Below are 20475 nucleotides of genomic sequence, written 5' to 3' on the forward strand. Positions count from 1 at the left end.
GGTATTTTCGTTTTATGTTATAAATCCACAGTATTCATTACTATTGTTTATAAAACCCAAAAGAAACCATTACCGATTTTAACAAGAGAGGTTTCAATAAAACGTGTGTATGCGTTTTTTTAGTATTTATTCATCTGGCAATTCATAATTTGTTTTTGTATTTGTTGCTATTGACGACTTGCTATTTACAGTGTAGGCCACCAAGCATATATTAATTTCAACTGGTGCCATCTATGCATGTTACGACAAACCATAACCATTTCAACTTAATTTAATTTACTGGCTAATCGATTGTTTTTCATTCATGGTCAATATGGCGCCAACTGTTTACAAATCAATCTTTACTGCAATAAATTAATTCTTTTTGCCATAAAACCCCCATATGGAAGACATAGAATGGAATGTGGTGAATGAAGGTCAACTTCTAGATGCCATGGTGGGCCACAAACCCGTGGGTAAGCTCCAGTTCCTGCCAAAATCCGGCGATAGTTCTAACCTAATTTTTCTCTCTAAACAGGGGTAAATAAATACTTCCAAATGGCCCTTATCTGTGATAAATTGGCGGAGAACCTACGCAAGGATGTGAACCCTGAGAAAATATGGGCCCACTTGCAGACCATGTATAACCTGGAAGTCCTTGATGATAATGAGTCAATACCATTTCCAAATGTTGTCAAAGAGTTCTCATTACCCTCTGAAGAGTTTGGAGAGTTATTGATCAAGAAGGAAGATGAAGACAAGAAGCAAGGAGGCAAGGAAGTAAAATGGGATGATAAATCTCTGCCTAAAGGAGGTAAAGAGAGTACACCAAGATGGGATAAGGACAATAACGGAAAAGCAAGCACTAAGAAAGAGAGCAAGAAAGAGGGAGAAAGGCCTAAGGGTGGAAAAGGGAGGAACAGCACTGCTACCCCCAAAGAGGAAAAGGGCAGAGAGACTCCAAAACCTGCAAAACGCACTAGAGGTTGATGAAATTTCCATGAAATTAAACAGTATATAACTACGTTTTTTTTTTGTGACTCATAGGTAGTTTAAAGCCCAATGATGATTCAAGTTCAAGTGGAAAATCAAGCCCTGTGACTGTGACCCCTTCTCCTGGTAAACGGAGGCGAGTTGTATAAGTAAGTAAAATGTAATTTCCCAAGAGCATAGTCCAAAATTTAAAGCTCATAGAATTGAGCAAGTATTCTAGGTTAGTTTCACATTATAGTGCCTAAGACAAGCAGGGTAGTCAATCATATTTCATCATATTTGTTGTATATAAAATGAAACTAATGTGATCATTCAACTTTATGACTTTTCCCCTTAAGTTTGGCAAAGCCTCCTAAAGCTTCAGAATCACTATATGGTTGTAATTAAGAATTTAAGTAACATTTTTCCAAAACTTTAAGTTCATAAGGGTTTGAAATGTAAGTATTGGTAGTTATTAGCCCTTATAAGTATTGGTAAGGTTTAAAAGTAAATTACTCTCTCACAAATTTTTTCAGACTGCTGTCACTGTAAGATGTAAAGTCCCTTAGGTTAAAATTGACATAGCTTTAAATTAAAAAAAGCAATTATATAGGAAGTGTTGACAGGTTATGGAATGGAAGAAAAACTCATTATAATGGGACAATTTTATTGAAACTATCAGTTTCTACTTTACCGTTCAAGGCGGCAAAAAAAAGCGTGTTTAGAGCCTTTAGTATCGTCCCTGAAATATTTATCATAAAAATCCAAAACTACATTCTCCACCTTGAAGCCAAACTTCTGGTAAAGGAACAGTGCCGGATTGTCTATAGCCACATGCAGTGTTATATCCTTTCCTAAACTAGTCTGAAATTCCCTCTTATAAACTACAAAATATTAAAACGTTTATAAGGTTACCTGAATTAAATGATATATCATGAATTTGCCCATTCCCGAATTCCTCCACCCCGGCCGAGTAAGCACAAAGGAAATGTAGTTTTCTGTGTATTGCACATTGGGCACTATAAAGGCAAATCCCACTATCAGCCTCTTATACATGGCGACGCAGCTGTAGTCAGGGTATTGCAAAGACTCTGTCACTACAGATTTGGACATATAATGAGTGCGTAAATTAAGTAAGGTACAGATATATATATATGTATATATATATACAGTCAATTCCGGGCCAAAAGAATTGGTTGCAGAGGCTGTTAATCGCAGGAATGTGCTCAGGTTGCACATAGGTGTAGTCAATAGAGCTTCTTGGAGGGAGCACATAGTCTATTTGAGATTTGTTAGTTGTCAACTGCAGTTCTGCCATCATTTTTAGCCTGAAATTGGTAACTTTAACGCAAATTTAGAATGTTATATAGAACATACCAATGGGGGAAAGTTTGAGTGTCTTGCCTGACATAGGGCTTCAAATAAATGCCACTGTATGGTGATAAAATCATCTCTTTTCTAATACCTCCTGTGAGTTTTGTGGCCAATTTGAGCATTTTTAGGCGAGAGATACCTTGTATGAAAACCCTTTTTACAACTTATGAAAACTCCCCTCAAACTTACTGTTCAAAGATGTGTTGTAGTGGCACATAGGGTCTAGTAGGTTTTGATTGAAGCTCACACTCTTAGGGACTGGTTCTTTATAGAGTTGCAAAGAATCATCTGTTGTGATGGGGATGGCTGGAGGTCCCAGCTTTATGGGTGGGGGAGTGTTTTGAGCCACAATTTTTATGAGTCTGTAGTGATTTAATTTAAAAACATTTTTTTTTGTTTGAGTTAGACTACTTACTTTTTTGAGGTCTCATTTAAAGGCGCGGTCATATTTCTTCGTTTTGAAGCTTTAGATTTCTGTGGAAATAGAACATTGATTCAGAAATGTTTCAAATTTAATTTAAAGATACATACCTTTTGATCCAAATTGGCCACGGCCACATTCTCAAATTCAATATTGCTATTATCAATCAAATCCACTGTCTGCATCAAAGCTTCATCCCCTAAGTATTGCCCCAAAAGCTCCTTAAACTGCTCCTGGTCATTCATAGTTCTTTTCTCATTTTTCATCTTTGCCTTCTGTTTCTCCATCCCCAGGGCGTGATCTGAAATCCCTTAAATTGTCAAAAGTCTCTTTACACTCAAGATTAACTCTACTAACAGACATTGGAAATCACAAAAGGGGTGACTTTTGGATACATCAAAGTCCACCAGGCAGGTTTATTGAATGAAGTCTTACTCCCTGACACAAATAGGTAGCCACTATAGTGGCTTAGCCTACCCGAAACAGTCCCCACCCATTTCTTCCTGCGTTGTTTCTCATTGGGAAACAAAATATCCCAGTTGCAATCGATGAAATTGACTATGTGGTGGCGCCAGTGGAAAAATCCATTCCGGGCGAGACCTCCGCTTTTATTTTGCATGTGATAAAGTACCAACACTAGTGCCTGCAGCCTGGAATGCAGAGTTGATGAGACATTTTGAGGGTTGTTGTTTTGGTTCTTGCCATGAAAGGTTCTGCCTAGCAAAATTTTCTGTGCCGGTAGCAGAGCACTCTTGGCAGGTGTAGACGAAGAAGAGATCTCCTGCTAAACCACCCGGGACGGAGCCCCGCTTAAGACACCTCACGTGGGAGCTCCCTTGACATATAGTGCAGGTGAGACCTTCATTGATACAGGGAACGAGCACCTCCTGGCAATATTTGCACGTTTTGACCAGTAGCAGTTCTTCCATTAAGAATATGAGTGGTTTTTGTAGGTAAACCCTTAAAATTAGCCGATATCAATTCCTATTTCGTTGTAATTTTTTGAAATTAAACAAGATTTTCCTAGGTTATGTTGAGTTTAGGTTAGACGAAGATAGACTATAACGTTTGTTCTAGAGAGTTGGGTAGGTGTAACCTGAACAATGTGTAATCAAAGTTTGTTAAATGTCCCACAAAAATAGAATCGTGTTAATACATTTTTAGAGTTAGTTGCAACATTTACAACAATGCCGATGCAAAAATTATTAATGATGAAACATTTGTTTTCTGAATCGCTTAAAAATGCGATTTAGTAATATTGGTATTTAAAGAATTTCATAGTTTACATTTTTGACATGGTATTTACGTAGAAACAATTGTTATACTCTGTTCAAGTGTAACCCTTATTACACTGGGGTTTTGACTAACTGAACCTACCTATCAATGATAGATAACAGGAGATTATAGGTTGCGCGTTTTTTCCTGTTCAATGTGTAACGTTTGTATATAAGTTTTTAATCATTTCTTATCGCCCCCAATACGCTTTTTGCAGTGTTTGGAAGTGATTTTTACTCCATTTATGACCATTCAACATGTCTCGAAGGTATTTATTAGTAGATGAAAATATTTGTTAGTAATTGCAGAAGTAATCGCAGCTTCCAATTCCAGAGGCTTTACCTTTTGACCATTTGGTGTCTTTGGATGCAAGTTTCCTATGCAATTACCTGATTTTAATGTCACATTAATCCCTATTTGATGATTTCAATGTACTCAATCATGTCATTTAATGAAGCTTATCAGCAAACATGTTCATCAGTCAACGAACTTTCCTCAATAAATCTGAAGAAGCACAGAAGAACTGAAGAAGATTTTAGTCAAGAATTTAGCATTTTAAAGGCTCAGTTATTTAAATATTATTTTGTTATTTGATTATTGCTTATTCCTCAATATCAGGATCACATTGGGAATTGTTAAAATTGATATGAATAACCTCTTTGATCCATTCATAGAATACGCAAGATCCCCATGGATGTTCCAATGGAATTGCGCAGAAAACCTTGCTATCACATACATGAGTTTGTTTGGGCTAAAGTCGCAGGTAATACTCACTTCAAATCACATCAAAGGCCTACCACCACTTGCTCTTAGGGTATCCCCATTGGCCAGCTATAATAATGCCTCACGACCAAAAAGCACCGCCGCCTACTGACGACAGCGCTTATTGGACCTATTTCTTTGGCTCTCACAACTATGCATGGGTTAAAGAGAAGTACATTAAACCATATGCTAGTAACGTCAAAAAGTACACTCGCAGATGCTCACAGAATGTGCTGGATGCTCATAAAGAACTCAAGTTGAATCGAAGTATTTTTGAAATCTCTGGAGTGATAGGTGAATGAAATTAAGGACATAATTTCCAGAACATTTGATGCAGAATCCTCTCTTTCAAATGGCCATTGTCCAATTTGGTGTTAAGGAGAAGGGCAACAGGTCTGCCAGACCAGATTCTTTTGAGATATCAAACAGTACTCGTCGCAAAATGAGGAAGAGAGATGCAAAGAGTGATGAAGGGAGTGTACAATCTAGATCCAGGTTGGTATATTTGAGAACCAAATCGCCGAGTTTGAGGTCCAGGTTGTCGTTTTCTAAGTTAAAAAAAAATTTTTAAAATGTAAATTTTTAATTTGTCCTTTAGGTCAGTTTGTTCTGAAGATTTTGACGAACCCCTCCCACAGAGCTCAGAAGAGATTATTTCCACTCCTGAGGAGCAAATCACCATAACCAAAAAAAATGTTGGGGTGTTTGCTTGTAATTTATATGCAGAAGCGGTTACAAAGGTACTTTTGAATCCCTAAATTGCACTTTCTCCATGTTGTTTTTAGAATTTGATAGATTATGGCCACAACGTGATTGTGTGGAGCACCAGTGAGGCTTTATGTTTGGACCTGAAGCAATATGCAAAACATGTGGGCTCCAAATGTATAACTTTTGATGACCCCCGAGATGTAGTCAAGAACTCTGCTATAATCTTCAGTATGTTATCAAGCAGAGAGGAAGTTCGTAGAGTTCTTTCCAGTCTCAATAATGGTAACTCTCGGGACTCTTTATTTTTCGGCAAGATCTATATTGAAATGACGACAATAGACCATGAAATGTCTTATGATCTAGACAACTGGTTTATGACTAAAGGAGCAACATACATGGAGGCAATGGTAAGGGTTTTAATGTGATTTAATATAGTGATTTTATTAAATGGTGGTGATAGGTGCAGGGCACGCGGAAGGAGGCTGAAGAGCGGGAAATGGTGACTTTGATTGGGGTCGCAAAAGATAAATCCAAAGTATTAAGCGAATACATGTCATGCCTATGGGCATTGGGCAAAGCCACCTATTTTGTGGGAGGTGTAGGAGCTGCCGTGAAGATCCACGAAACGTTTCAAATGATAAAAGCATTGTTTCTTTCTGGTTTCGTGGAGGTTTTGGCTTTAGCCAATGAAATAATTGATCTCAATGTCCTACTGGATATCTTTGAAATGTCCCCTTTGTGCAGCATCTATCTCAGAAGTAAGTTTCAAGTATTTCTTTGTTGAGAATTAAGTTCAGTTTTATGCGTTTTTTTCAGGAATTTGTGATAATATAAGAAAGAAGCATTTCAACAACACCCAGGAGACCATTCAAGCTTTGCAGCAAGACCTGGAACAGATTCTGATGATTTCAAACAAGTATCATGTGACTCTGCCCCTATCTTCAATCGCCAATCAACTATTTAAGCACGCACGAAGGGTAGGACTTGACAGCAAAGACTCCTCTGCCATGTATTTGAGAGCCGAGCTTGCCCTTTAATTTGTTCTTCAAATAACGCAATAAATATTTGATGTGATTTTTTTTTAAAGAAAATAAAGATATTGCAATTAACTGAAATGTTTATGAAATGGCGCATACATCATTTAGTATCAGAAACACAGAAGTGCGAGGAGGTAATTCAACTCTTTACATTTCTTAGACGAGTCAATTTGTTGCATTCTCGCATTCGGAATTTTACATTTCGTATTAGAAACATAGAAATGCGACGAAGTATATTTTGCTCCTCGCGGTTCTTGAAAAATCAATTTACGGTATTCACATACGAAATTTGACATTTCGTATCAGGAATGTAAAAGTGGCGAGGTGTATTTTGTTCTTCACGGTTCTTAAAAAATCAATTTTATGCATTTGCAAATTGTGAAATTTAACATTTGTTATTAAGAACATAGAAGGGCGAGGAGATGTATTTAGTTCCGAAAAATTCTAGGACATATGAAGTTACTGCATTCATTCCGGGATGCTCAGTATATAAATCCAAACCAAAACCATGTAGTTTGTTAATAATACACTTTATTAATAAACTGTTTTGTACAATATCTCTCTATATAATATGTATACAAAATAAAAACGTCTCAGTTATATGAAAAAAGGCATCTTGCGGTCGTTAGTTTATCACCACTGGCGCTTCCTCGTAGGCCTTCGCGTAAATTAACGTGATCCAAGTGATATTTGGGGCGTTAATAATTATTAAAAAACTTCAATCAAAACCCTCGTGGTTACAGTTTCGCATGGGTCAAATTAACTCCGTTAAAAAAACAGAAACAAAAAAGCGTTTTTCTTTCGCATGAGATTCTGGTCTTGATGGTAATTTCAAGCATCCGCACCAGGGGTTAATGCGGTCGACTTTTTCAATTATCACTGATTTATTGTGATGTTTGAAAACCTATTTAAGAGGATTTTGCTCTTTGAAATCGCCACCTGCTAATTGTAACGGAATCCGCGTGCGAAAGAAAAACCCGAAAACTGGCGCCTGGCATACAGCATTCACTTATGCATAACGCATCACTAGTGGCGCTTATACTCTCAATTAACAACAATTAAGCAACAACAATGATCACCCCGTTATTAACCAAACATTTTGTGTGCGGGCGGATTATGTTACAACAAATATATGCGTATTTACATACAGAAATAATCTAAATAAAACATCAAATCCTGTTAGTCCGTTAAAAATGGGGTTAAAACAAATGCGATTGTGCGTTTACGACCATCCACCGGTGAGTTTGTGGAACAATTCCTCGTTTAATGTCTGGCTGGCGTCCTTGGATCTCGTGGACAGGAAAATGTAGCCTCCAATGAACTCGTGCACCACTTTGCAATCGGCTGAAAGACAGCTAAAGACGATATTACCTTCCTCGAACTGCACCATCATGTGCTTGATCTCCCAATTGATGTTCCAGGCCTTCATTGTATTGTAGCGCCACGTCTTTTGATGATCGCCGGTGTTGATGTCCATCTTCATTATCCGGTTATAGGCCACCCCTGAATCATAAATCGTAAACCTACCAGGGTAATACTGCAGTGAAGACCCACCTAAAAGCTCCTCCTTTTTGCTGTCCATAAACTTAACCACAAACAACGTAATTCCGTAATCGGGCAGCAACTGCCACGCCTTGATGTAGTTCATCTTGGCGTCGACCAGAGACAATTTTTTAACGTTGGCGTGAGCCTCCAAAATGCGCTGCGTGAGTTTCCCACGAGACTTCTTCAAGTATTTAGGAGCGACGAAGTCCTCAACTTGCAGGTCCAAAGTGCTGGGGTTGATCGCGGGTTCCTCAGCGCGCCTTTGCAGATTCAGAAAATCCAGAATCATTTGCTTTTCGGTTTCGTAAGAGCTGTCAGCGAGAGAGCGACCTTTGGCCGCCAAACGGCAGCACGCCATCCACCGCGAGTACTGAGTCTCATCATCGCATCTAATGTACATCTCGCTCATTCCCTCAGAACTGGGCACCTCCAGCTTGATGACGTACTTATTCTGGCTGATGTTTACGTCGGGGGTGACCTCGCACCCCTTCAAATTACAGCTCATGACACAGTGGCTGTGGTGCACCATGTCGTCGCGGCTCTTGTACATGTAGAGATGCAAATCGCGACATGTGAACCAGTACTTTTTGTACGCCTTCAGCGTGAAACGTTTGGGCCTAAATCACACGGCAACGTTGTGAGAGTGTTTTTTTTTGTTTCGAAAAACATATACGTTTTTGATATTGACACGTTCAAAGCGACTTACTTCAAGAATCTCAACTGATCCTTCAGTTCGGGCACTGAGGTGATGTCGCTGGAGTAGGTGCTAATACTTGATCCCTCCAGGGTGGTTTGGAGGTTGTTGAGAGCGGCATCAATGTCGTCATCGATGGGAGAGCTGGCCGGTATTCCGTTGCTTTCCAAAGAGGGGAACTGCTGCTGTGGCGGTTGCGCAGCTTGCAAGTTGACTTGCAGCTGAAAGAATGATTTAATTTCAATAAATATGTCAGAAAATTATATTTTTGGTAGTGGAGGAGTGACGGGATAAAGCACAAGTCTCGGCGGTACTGCTTTACTTCCCTAAGATCGGAGATTACCCCCCCCCCCCCCCCCGCAACAAAATGGCGGATTGAAATGGACATCATAAAAGGATTTTATCCTGCTCCGAGGGATCTACATGAACAAAGCAATGGGTCACACCTGCCCGATTGAGAACTAACAAGACCTTGCGGGCAATTTCAGCAATTCAACACGCAGAAGCGACGCACATTTTTATCTATATATCTTAATTCCTTTCCAATATCTACTAATACAAACAAGATTATGTATCATCACCTTTTCCGCTAATACAAATGAAGCGATAACCTAATCTGGTATGGGGCTCTGTTGTAGCAGAACTTGTGACGATGAAGAACCCGCACGGGAGCCCCTCATTAACAGAGGGTCTGTACGGCACGAGTCCTCGATTGTCCCTGCACTCGAGCAACCTCATGGGAATAGGTCTCCGGCAGCCGCCCCGTATGAAACAACTCGCAACAATTCGCATTCACGGATAAACGCAGCGCCTAAGAGGGGCCCAACACCTGTAAGTAGTACGAGCTTGCTTAAATATATTTTGAAATTTTAGCGCTGCAGAACGTCACGAATGGGACGAAGTGCTGTTTCCCGCAACCGAACTCCTTGCGATCAAACGTTACAGCTGAGCAACCCGCCAGGGAACCTCCTATCGACGCAACGCCGAGACGCCGCACGCCTGGCAGTGCCCCCGTGTTCCCCGAACCCATTGTTGAGGTAGAAACCAAAAAAGGGGCTTTTGATATCTTTTGTTATTTGAAACGTTATCGGTTCCGTCCACGCAGCAACGCTCAAAGCCTTCCCTTCATTACGGTACATTCGTGACCCCCTCCAAGGACGTAAACCCGGAGATCAATCACTGGCCGTCAGTACGCAGCGTATGCGATGAAGAGATGCTCATAGAGCTTCTGAAAACCTTCCAGACGCATCACATTCCTTACATTCCCAAGTTCGGAGCCTACGGGTTGGAGACGCTCGATCGAAAATCAAAGCGTTTCGTCATGAAATCCCTCTTCAGGTAAAACGATCAAATCAAAGTGACACAACTTTCACGTCAAACGAATGACAATTTTGATGATCTCTTCGTCGTGACGGCGGGGTGACTGACATTGTTTTGACAGGAACCGGAAGTTTCTGGATACCTACGAAATATGCAGCGTGAAGCGCGTTTGGAACCCGTATTTGATGCTTCAGTACATGCTCAATAAGTGTAAGTACGAGTACCAACTCAAGGAGTACCACATGTACCACGGCACTAGCTTAATTGCTGGGCAATGCATCATGGAACAAAATTTCAACTGGAGAATGGTCAAGGAGTTTACCTGCGGAAAGGGGGTTTATTTCGCTAATAATCCGTTTCTGGCCAGTCATTTTGGGTACGTGCAAATACCACCTTACGGGGAAATAGCGACAACTACTGTGGTTGCAGGAAGAAGCGCTGCACGGCTGCGGTCGGGTACTACATCATGATCGTAGCCAAGGTGCTGATCGAAGAGCGGGAAATTGAAAGAGGGTTCCCACACGTGCTTCCAGCAGCGGGACATAGTACCATCAGCAAGAGCAATCAAGAAATAGTTAAGTTTGACGATTGTCTTTTTTATCCTGAATTTTTGGTGTATTACAAGCCAACAGATGATAAAATTTAATTTTAATAGGAGAGTTTTACTCAATTCCGCATCGGAATCGCGTTGCAAGTCTGCTAAGAAGGTTGAAAATTTTTTAGAAAGCAAAATCGAAACTATTGAGCTTTTATTATTATTAAATATATTAAAATAACGAAGCGAAATGCCTTTGCGCATGTCCAAAACGAAAAAAAAAAACATCAAGGGCGCCAGTTCGGCTTAAATATTAAGTAATCTCAATCGCAGCATTTCAATGACATGACCCAATGAAAGATTACTCAGCTGATTACGTGACCCTTATTAAGTCACCTAAACAATGAAAACAAGTTTGTAACAAATACCACATAGTTGATTGGAAATTTCTATTGCAGCAGTTAGATAGCCCACTAGTGTTGGTTATTTACTCGTAGGGAACGGGAAACCCAACGATTGGAACTCAATCGCATCAAACGCGAAGAAACAATATTCCTCGCGTGCCTGATGCCGGAACCGGTCGGCCCCAACACCAGAGAATCCACTATGAGGAGCCCCAGGGATACGGCACGTCCTTCCAAGGCACTGGACAGGAGAATTTGGAAGGCATTTGTTGGTACAACTTTGACTAGTCCAAGGCAAGTCTCCAATGGAATTGAGCGGACGCATCAGGGAATTAATGGCCGTCTCTTTTGCCCGAGGCTCACACTTTGCAACGCACCACCATGAAGATAACCATAAGTGAGAATCGTAATGAGAGGGTTGTGGTGATGGCCAAGGTGCTTCTTCTTAAAGGCACTAAGGTGGTGCAACCCAATCGATTAAATAAGTTCCTCGACTTGGGCTACACAATAACAAACGAGAATGAGAGTTGTAACAAAGTTGCATGATGCCTCAGCCTACCTCCAGCACATCGTATCTTACCAAGGGCTACATTCCAAATTCAAAAAAATCCTTTTCACTTCTACCTTACCATCGAAGCACTAATAGATACCTTTTAATTCACTGCAGCTCTCAGTGGGACCATAAACTTGATCGAAAGACGCCATGTTATTTTTACTGTCACGGATGAGATATCTGAGAAAAAACAATGGAGGGCAATGACATTGTCACATGGCGTTGTTATACGGATTGAAATTACGTGACGTCGGTCAGATGCTCCAATCTAGTCACACAAACACAACGTATTTATTTCGGAGGTTGCAAAAAATCGAAAAATAAACTTTCACTGCAAAGAGATAAAATTCTAAAAAAAACAAATAAAGCAATGGAAGCCGGGGAAGTCCCAGCACACGCTGAATCAGCAGAGGCGCGGGGAGGGAAACTTGAGAGAACTTGTTTCACAACGTCACATTAGACAAACTTTAAGGCCCACATCGCATCGGAGGTAACACACGGACTGCAATTACGGAAGTGGGGCGCGTATTTTGACAAAAAAAGAACCGCATTTTGCGCGCGCGTGGTAATTGAAACTATGCCAGCGATGCTGGCTACTCATGACACTTTTCATAGAAAGACGGCGGAATGTGCAAGACAGGCCATAGCCCTAAAAACAATATAAAATCCAATTTATGCACACACAACGCTATTATTGGTTCTGGCGAGTGGACAAAACGCGATAAGAAAGGCAACCTTGTACTTAGTCCCTCAAACAGGGCGTGTATCTACGGAGCGATTGTACTCGTTTCGGTACAATCCGAGCGCAAGGAACGCCTCTAGCTTGCAGGGCGTCCCGTAAGTCAACGTTATCCCTTGAAGAGCGAATAAGCCAACGTCAAATAAGTCGATTTAATTAAACTTGCGTCAGTCCAAAAGTTAATAATGACCGAGATTACAGGGTGTCAAAGGTGAAAGAATAAATCATATTTTAATTAATGCGTTTCCACTGCTACGAAGTAATTTCCCAAAAATTTGTATTTGGGAATTTCTTGAGATGACAAATTCAAATTTATCGTCGATTTCGGGGTAACTTCTAGGGGGCGCCACGGGCGGCCACTAGGACTCATTTAAACTGCCAAAACTTTGCTGCCGTATATGTCATTGAGGACTAAATAAATCTTTCCTGCTCTAAAACGATGTGCCCTATTGAAATCGCCAGAAGAAACGGTTTCCGAAAATATATATATATATATATCTAAAGCTGACGATGCATGCAAATTTATCGTCTGTTAGTTTTTAAATAATTATTGCAGTGTCAGTTTCGGCAGTTCAGATGAGTCCTAATGGCCGCCCGCGGCGTCCTTTACAAGGTACATCGACATCATCGATAAATTTGAATTTGTTGTCTCGAAAAATTCCCCGAATACAAGATTTAGTGAAATTAGTAAGAAGTAGTGCAGACGCATTAAAGAAAATTTTAAAAAAAGGGTGAGTGTGGAAAAATTTATTTTTCCACACTCACCCCCTATACGTCGGTTATTATCAACTTGTGGACTAAGACAAGTTTAGTTAAATCGATTTATTTTCAGTTGGCCTATCTGCCCTTCAAGGGATATCGCTGACTTACGGGACGCTCTGTACAGGTATTAACTGCGCTACAGCCTATAGTACATCTTTATACGACAATAGTACAATTATGGTGTAACCTTCGATGAAACATTCATCGACAGACTTATTCATACGAGTACGTCTGTCGTAGATATGTTATGATCTAGAACAATATAGTTTCAGTAATGTCCAACAGCAAGTGCAACAGTTAATCAGACGAAATGGGGTTGTATTTTAGTAAACAAACACGACATGAAGTAACCCATCCGCTCAGCACTGGGCCTGGAATAACCAACAGTCATCTGATTAATCGACAAGTAACAAACAAATTGCCAGGTGAGCGCTTTCATCATCTTCTTTATTGCAACTTAGAGCGAAAAATGTAGGATCTCAAACCCTGGACCCCATTTCAAACTTGACGCCAAACTCAACCTACCTCAGACAAAGGATTCCTAATAGATTTTCGCCGGCGATTTACTCGGAGCCCCAATATAACTGGAACGACTTTATCAAAGCCTTCCATTCAGTTCCTCGAAGACTGCCAGCCCCAAAAGTTCTTGTCAGAAACCGAGAACTTGTGCATTGCTTGCTCTACTACCTCAAGGTGCCTCATCTAGAATGTTTCCCTTACAATCAAGCCTGGTCTTTGGAACAGATATTACAAGACAGTACCTGCTTCGATTTTGTCATGGAAAAGTTCTTGTAAGAACCTTCATAAACGTGATAAAATCAAGATTGTCCATAATGCTACTAGTTTAGGAACAACAAGTTCAACTCGAACTACAGTATTTTGTACATTCAGAGGGTGTGGAACCCTTATCTCATGGCCCAGTACATGCTGACGAAAAAAAGTGGGGAAAACAACCTCGTCGAAAAGTACTTGTTCCATGGTACCAGCTACCAGGCCTTGTCCGGGGTGCTTAAAGAGAACTTCGATTGGCGCAAAGTGGTTACAGGAAAATGGGGTTGGGGAGTATCTTTTGCCAACAATCCCTGGTACTCCAGTCACTACAGGTAAGTGCGCACTCCCTCATATTTTACCATTTATGCGGGTTTTTAAACAGTAAGAAAAAACAATACCAGAACTGGCCCTATGTGATGGTGCTGGCCAAAGTGCTGGTGGAAGATGGGGAAATTTGCGAGGGCAACGATTTGACCATAGTGCCCACTACAGGATACACCACCGCCAATCCCACGAAAGAGGTCATTGTGAAATATGATGACGCTTCCTTTTACCCCGAATTTATAGTTTATTTTGAGGAAAAAATGTGTTTTTGAATTATTTGTGTGCTCTAGAACGGCCAAAGGATCGTATCTTGTGTTGTTATTAATCTGTAAGCCCAAAATGACTGACTTAGTACGTAAAAACTTAGAATAAATAAGGTTATAATTTAGGTTAATGTTTGCAGAACATAAAGGATCACTTGTGACTTTCCGCTATTCTGTATAATTGATACATTTTTATCTGCGGCCGAGGTTCAAAAACTCGCTCAAGTTAGTCTATCTACTAGTGCATTAATCACTGCATTAGACAGACGAAAACGCATTAGTCCTCAAACGTCGCTAGGCGGATCTTTTCAGGTGTTTCGTTTGTTCCCCCAGAGATGTCGGGCCGGGCGACTATACTTTTATCAGTCTGTCTCAGTCTCTCGCACTCAGTGCTGCCATATAACGTACGTGCTACTCGACTCGCGCTGCTAAATCATCGTGCCGCTGTGGGAGTCCCGATCCTCTCAAACGTCGCCTAAAGTGGTTTCGTTCAAGAACTATTTTTAATCAAACGGCGATAAAAAAAAATTATCGAATGATGAAACACGCGATAAGAAAACAATAGATATTGTGCATTTAAGTTTGTTTGGAATATCGAATGCTAACAAAAGCCCGACTGCATGTCTCAAAGTCTATTTCAGTAAATCACTCAATGGATAGCCACAAACCTGGCTCGATTGAGCCCCTTTCGACTGCCTCGAAGAAGGCCTCATCCAAGTGTCACTATGACATGCCGGGCAATGTGTGCAAACCATCATTAGACACCATAACGACTAAAAAAGGGAAAGTGCTTTCAGTGGTACCCAAAGACTTCATACCTCCGAGACCAAATCGGTAAGTCTGACATTTATCTCCACTTCTAGGCTGAAATGGTGCTTTACAGTGCTAACAAGAGCGATCAAAAAGACATTAGTCCTGTATGTTTAGAGGAAAAGACTTATCCGCGCGAGGAATACTCAATTTGTTTTCATAAAAACAATTCGATTTGTTTGGACCAAATTATCAGCAAGAAAATAAAGAGGCGGCGACTAAAGATCAACGCAACACACGGGGTGAAACTGACGAATGTTGCTCCACCGAAAAGGTGGCGCGTCCCTGAAACAGCCATGTGTCAGCTTAGTTTAAATGAAATAATGAAGGAGGAAAAATCAATTCGCCATCTCCAAAGTACTTCTGCAAATACAATTACTGAGCCTGTTATTATAACGGCCCCTGAGGAAATCGTTCAAAACAAACAATTAATCAAACACCTTCTGCATTCGTGGGAGTTCCATGAATTTCCCATCAATGCTGTATATGAATATAATTCAGTGGAGCTTCCACCAAATGATTCCGATTACATCAAAACTCTCTTCGACAACACCATGCAGCCCTATGCAGTGACGTCAATAAAACGTATTGTCAACCCCTATTTGCTACTCAGTTACCATCTGAAAAAGGCCACAAATAATGAGTACGAGGAAAAGTTATTGTTTCACGGTACAATGATAGAGAATGTCGATTCTATTTGCATCGATAATTTCGATTGGAGGTTGGTGTCCAAGCACAAATTTGGGAAAGGCGTGTCCTTCTCTAGCACACCTTGCTACGCCAAAAATTACCAGGACAATTCGGGTGACACTAAAGTTATGTTTGCCGCCAAGGTATTGGTCGGATCTACCTCCATTGGACAATTTGACACTAATGTGCCTCAGGAACCTTCTGACACGACTACGGATAGAAAAAAACGAGTTTACGTCAAATACGAGGACAGCAGTTTCTACCCTGCGTACTTAATTAATTATAAAAAGAAATGAAGTATTTACTGTATGTTAAAAATGATAATTATATTTGTATTTTACGTACCTGCAGGGCAGCAAACATAAGCATTTCCTCCTCTGTGCAGTCAATTTCCTCGTTGAGCAGTTGCCACTTGGCCTGCGCATAAATCTGATTGATCCTCACTGCATCATACTTTGGATTCAAATCGTAGAAAACGTAGAACTTGAAACGGAGGCACAGAGTGTCGTGTTCGCGCACCCCTTGCTCCATTATTGACAATGACGAGTCGAGCCACCTAAAGAGAACGTATAAATCTCTGACTTGGTTAAAAGCAAAGAGGTCACTTACGAAACGTTCATTCGGGCTTTCTCGATGAGAGACTTGGGTCTTAAGAGGTGCCTCTTGGCCTCAGATGAAGGGGTTGCAGGGCTCGATGCCAGGGTACTCTCTAGGGTGCCGTTGAGTTGGTCCAAGTTAAGGCTCATGTTGGCACTGAATGGAGAGCTGTTGCGCTCGATGGTGTAACCGTTTTTGCCCCATGTCTGTATAAATAAATTGTTACCAGAGCCAGGCCACTCGCCGATTTGAATAAAATCTCGAAAACTTGGGACGTTGTGTGCTCCAAGAAGTCAAAAACTAGTAACACAACGGGGACCTGATACTTACATTAGCGCCCGGAGTCCCCACTGGAGTGGACGCAGCGGGCCCCCTTGTCGGGGTCACCGGGGCACACATAAACGGCGAATTTTCTAGGCTGCCAGTACTGCCCACCGGACTGCTATTTGCTGCAGAACGCTCGCATTACTCCTCGATTCTCTTTACAACGAAATCAAAAGCTCACCAATAAAAGTGTTGGTGTCGGGAGCCAAATTTCCATTGCGCTGAGCCCCGTTCTGCTCCGGCTTCTTCTTCGGGAGGTCCTTGTAGTTGTACTTGAGGTGGTTAGGTTCGAGGGGCTTGCAAAAGGAAAGTTCCTCCGGGTGTCGGATGCCCAGCTCCTTGCACACGTGTCCCACAGCTGAGAAGGTCTTAATGGAAAAGTCAACGCGCATGTCGAAATATCGCAGGTCGGGCAGCTGCACCCTCAGGTTCTTGTGCATGGGAGTGAAGTACAAGAGGGAGTCTGCGTGGACACCGCACTGGTCCAGAGTGGACCGCGTGCGCGCCAGCCATTTGTTTTGTTCGGGCCACCAGAGAGCGTGGTCGGACCAGTCCATAGAAATTTCTGAAAATAGTAAATAAATCCTTCCTTGAGGTGAGAGGTTAACTTTGATATCGACGATAAGATTAACGTGTCATACATTAGCTGCTATTAATAGGGATTTGTTTAACGAATAAACAGTCCATAATGGGGTTTGCGCCCAGGTTTAATTGCCATCTGGTATCGGTAGACGAATGGGTTATAGAGAAATTGAATAAATCTAGGTTAAATAAAGGTGATCGATTCCGTAGCGCTTCACGATTAGACGAGACCTTCAGCTGTCTTGGGCCAGCCACTCGATTCATTTATTAGCCAGAGCATTAAGTCGACCTTGAGGCGTGGCCATTTGCGTTATTCATTTATTTAACAATATCGCCAGCGCCACCATTGACATGTTCTGCAATCGAAAACAATTTTCAGTTTTTGGACGCGCAGATGTTTTCGCACCGCACCTCGGGGGCGTGTTCCGAAACGCGTCACCCAGAACTGGTAGCTTATTCCATAAAAAGTCAGGTGAAATCGGTTATAAGAGCGAAAGTTCTTTTAAGGCGGTGAGAATCCGGCACTTTCTTCTCTACACGTCGTAGGCTTCAAATGTGCTGTGCAGAGGTGTGAGATTTGGGGGAAAAAGAAACACAACGAAGCCCACGACGGCCGGTGAAGCACCGCGAAAAATTCCGACCTAAAAGCCGTTTAAATGACGTCGCAATTGCTCCATTTCGTTTCGGTATTGCAACTATGAGGAACTCTAGGTTCGTCGAACTCCGACTTTTGGGCACGATAAGGGCGCAGGCGGCGGTCCAAACGTCGAGCTATGGGGACCAGCCGGGGCAGGACGCGTTCGGGCCCAAATAAATCCGAAGGATTTAGGTGGACGTACGCGACCCTCCCACGCTTCACCTTGCCGACCACCTGTCGCAACGAAATTCAATATTGAGACCTTTCGCAATCGCCCACCTAAAATGCACCAATTCTGAGATCATGCCCGGCACATGTGTGCACCACATCCGTCAGTTTTAAACGGGTGACAATTCGGCCTTGGATGGGGCACTTGCTTCGAGTATTTACTCCGGCCGCACGAAGCGTCCTTTGGTCAATAAATTCCGATTGAATTATACGCCTGTTTGTGAGCATTTCATTTAGTTCAAGGACGCTGCGAATGAATAAAGGGCGTAACTGCAATCTATGGGATCGCGCTTTTCACACGGACAAGGCGGGTCACGTTAACCGATTTAATCGGCGGAATGAGGACGGAGCAAGATTCGAGCGGCGGAGTATCTGCGAGGTTCCTCTGCACGTGGAACTACTCCCGGTGGGGGTGTTGACTGGGAGCACGAAACAGTACTGAACTGAAAGGATTCTGTCGGGCCTCCGGGCCGCAAAACCATTTATTAAGACACGCAGGAAGCGATAGACAATTTTGTCAGTTTCTCCCGTTTATCTATTTATACTCTGGTTTTTTCCAGGTGTTTCTGGCCATAAAATAATGCCCTGGAATAACCGTTTGCCGATCTAATATTGAATTTTTCACCGTTGCGAAAACAATAAACCCACTGATTTCACATAACGAACAATGAGCAGTAAATTATAGTAAATAAACCTCAGGCTCTGATAATACACTTTGCCCCATAAACGGGAGCAAGCGGCACGGGAGGTCAACTGTGCGCTGGCGTTTTCACGAAGTTAAAATTACTGGAAGTGAAAACTGCCCCGCATCTACGGAAATTGGGGTCTAATTGAGTTGGCAATGAGCTAACGTGGATCCAAGTTTGTTTACCCAAACAGAGCAGAAACGAGTCGTTGTTACGGCATGCATTGGGTATTGTGAAACCCGACCTAAAACAACGCCTTACTTACTTAATAACTATAACCCGTTTTAAAATTAGACGACGCCCTAACAGACGCCAGACGTCGATTTAAGGCCAGAAATAACCTGAATAGAAAATTCGAATTTCCAGCTTCCCTGTCCGCAGGAAAGAGGCTATTTTAGATGATGGAGAAAGGAGTGTGCTTCTTGATTTTCCTAAATTTCGGGTGATGCAATGGAGTAAAAGGAAAAATTGGTCGAAAACTTGATTCTAAATATTGGATTGAGCGAGTAAGGCCTCAGCGTCTGTAGGAGATTTGGAGCCTGCAACTTCAAAGGTTGTCCGCTCTTAAACTTTATACCTGGCAATAGGAGATACGAAATTTATCTGTAAACTCGTACTTACACATTTAAAGCTTCTAATTAGTACTAAATTACTCGTCAATGCCCGCATTTTCTACTAATTATTTACTGATTTATTGGGAGATAATTACGTTGAAAACGCACATAACGACCGAAAATAACTCATCCGTGTGTCAAACTTTGGCGACTAATAGAATAACTTGAAAAAAAACAAATGAATTTAAATGGGCCAATTAAAAGTCAGTGTGATTGTCCGGAATTCTTTGCCATTCGATCTCAATTTACACACACCCATTTGAGGTTAGGACCCGAATCTCCGAATTTCATACCTCCTTTCCGTTTCATTTTATGGACGAATCACCATATTAATTCTCTAAACGTTGTTTATTTTTAAAACGGTGACGATACCTCAAAGGAAATCGCGTGTTTGTACTGGGGGCAGCTGTGCAAATGTGAGGCTTTTGGGAACACTCACCGAGGTCCTCGACCAGCCGCAGCATGACCCCCCCGATGTGTACGTCACCCTTGACGCGGATCAGCCTTTCGGTTTGCAAATCCGTGACAAACACCCTTAAATCCCAGGATCCGTCGCCCACTACGTGTCCGTTGGCGATCATTTTGGGGGGCTTTTTGGGGCACTGAAAGCACTCTACACACTCGCGTTAGCGCTTGAGGGGGCGCATTGTACCGAAAACACGCAAAAAACTACTTTTCCGGAAGGATAAACGACGCTATTTCCAACACGAACGCGATGACACAACAACGTAAAACCGAATTTCCTATGTACTCAATTGTTTTTTTTCTTTTATTGCGCATGACACCAGAGAGACCTAACCTGTCATTTATTCATCTTCTTTTGTCGACATCAAATAAAGAGAGACAGATGCTGATTTTAACAATAGTCA

The 20475-nt window shown here is 41.7% G+C and overlaps 7 protein-coding genes and 1 long non-coding RNA gene across 12 annotated transcripts; 5 read left to right on the forward strand and 3 right to left on the reverse strand.

Annotated features, from left to right (window-relative positions):
- Window positions 1-121: 121 nt before the first annotated feature.
- Window positions 122-1478, forward strand: MrgBP (MRG/MORF4L binding protein). Its single transcript, XM_066287532.1, has 3 exons — window positions 122-455; window positions 518-964; window positions 1027-1478. Exons 1-3 carry the CDS (start codon window positions 383-385, stop codon window positions 1119-1121), a joined length of 615 nt encoding a protein of 204 aa, XP_066143629.1. The 5' UTR covers window positions 122-382; the 3' UTR covers window positions 1122-1478.
- On the forward strand, window positions 1027-6600 carry LOC136342067 (uncharacterized). Of its 5 annotated transcripts, none has more exons than XM_066287529.1 (8): window positions 1027-1121; window positions 4696-4784; window positions 4835-5050; window positions 5107-5320; window positions 5382-5523; window positions 5569-5898; window positions 5952-6249; window positions 6308-6600. In XM_066287529.1, exons 2-8 carry the CDS (start codon window positions 4712-4714, stop codon window positions 6526-6528), a joined length of 1494 nt encoding a protein of 497 aa, XP_066143626.1. In that variant the 5' UTR covers window positions 1027-1121; window positions 4696-4711; the 3' UTR covers window positions 6529-6600. The 5 variants fall into 5 exon arrangements, with proteins under 5 accessions (XP_066143626.1, XP_066143625.1, XP_066143624.1 ...); XM_066287528.1 differs by lacking the exon at window positions 1027-1121 and adding an exon at window positions 3796-4289 and having other exon boundaries at window positions 4342-4784; XM_066287527.1 differs by lacking the exon at window positions 1027-1121 and adding an exon at window positions 3796-4289 and having other exon boundaries at window positions 4355-4784.
- Atac2 (Ada2a-containing complex component 2) lies at window positions 1602-3793 on the reverse strand. The gene is made up of 9 exons (XM_066287524.1): window positions 3449-3793; window positions 3104-3396; window positions 2857-3047; window positions 2741-2799; window positions 2515-2687; window positions 2329-2464; window positions 2122-2279; window positions 1867-2048; window positions 1602-1815 (listed from the first exon to the last, which is right to left on the reverse strand). The coding sequence occupies exons 1-9, from the start codon at window positions 3673-3675 to the stop codon at window positions 1642-1644; spliced, it is 1593 nt and encodes a 530-aa protein (XP_066143621.1). The 5' UTR covers window positions 3676-3793; the 3' UTR covers window positions 1602-1641.
- A 442-nt stretch (window positions 6601-7042) lies between the features above and the next one.
- On the reverse strand, window positions 7043-20357 carry LOC136342036 (unc-112-related protein-like). The gene is made up of 8 exons (XM_066287471.1): window positions 20046-20357; window positions 17041-17424; window positions 16866-16984; window positions 16548-16741; window positions 16284-16494; window positions 8780-8988; window positions 8083-8690; window positions 7043-8031 (listed from the first exon to the last, which is right to left on the reverse strand). Exons 1-8 carry the CDS (start codon window positions 20185-20187, stop codon window positions 7751-7753), a joined length of 2148 nt encoding a protein of 715 aa, XP_066143568.1. The 5' UTR covers window positions 20188-20357; the 3' UTR covers window positions 7043-7750.
- On the forward strand, window positions 9383-10739 carry LOC136342041 (uncharacterized). The gene is made up of 5 exons (XM_066287477.1): window positions 9383-9598; window positions 9649-9804; window positions 9873-10105; window positions 10209-10463; window positions 10517-10739. Exons 1-5 carry the CDS (start codon window positions 9389-9391, stop codon window positions 10731-10733), a joined length of 1071 nt encoding a protein of 356 aa, XP_066143574.1. The 5' UTR covers window positions 9383-9388; the 3' UTR covers window positions 10734-10739.
- LOC136342045 (uncharacterized) lies at window positions 10835-13182 on the reverse strand. Its single transcript, XR_010732593.1, has 2 exons — window positions 11586-13182; window positions 10835-11526 (listed from the first exon to the last, which is right to left on the reverse strand). It is a non-coding gene; the product is annotated as an uncharacterized lncRNA (long non-coding RNA).
- Window positions 13345-14599, forward strand: LOC136342042 (probable poly [ADP-ribose] polymerase DDB_G0278045). Its single transcript, XM_066287478.1, has 4 exons — window positions 13345-13505; window positions 13556-13871; window positions 13929-14183; window positions 14234-14599. Exons 1-4 carry the CDS (start codon window positions 13391-13393, stop codon window positions 14445-14447), a joined length of 900 nt encoding a protein of 299 aa, XP_066143575.1. The 5' UTR covers window positions 13345-13390; the 3' UTR covers window positions 14448-14599.
- Window positions 15001-16290, forward strand: LOC136342040 (protein mono-ADP-ribosyltransferase TIPARP-like). Its single transcript, XM_066287476.1, has 2 exons — window positions 15001-15272; window positions 15322-16290. The coding sequence occupies exons 1-2, from the start codon at window positions 15037-15039 to the stop codon at window positions 16232-16234; spliced, it is 1149 nt and encodes a 382-aa protein (XP_066143573.1). The 5' UTR covers window positions 15001-15036; the 3' UTR covers window positions 16235-16290.
- Window positions 20358-20475: the final 118 nt, after the last annotated feature.

Source organism: Euwallacea fornicatus, chromosome 11, assembly GCF_040115645.1.
Source record: "Euwallacea fornicatus isolate EFF26 chromosome 11, ASM4011564v1, whole genome shotgun sequence".
Classification (NCBI taxonomy): domain Eukaryota; kingdom Metazoa; phylum Arthropoda; class Insecta; order Coleoptera; family Curculionidae; genus Euwallacea; species Euwallacea fornicatus.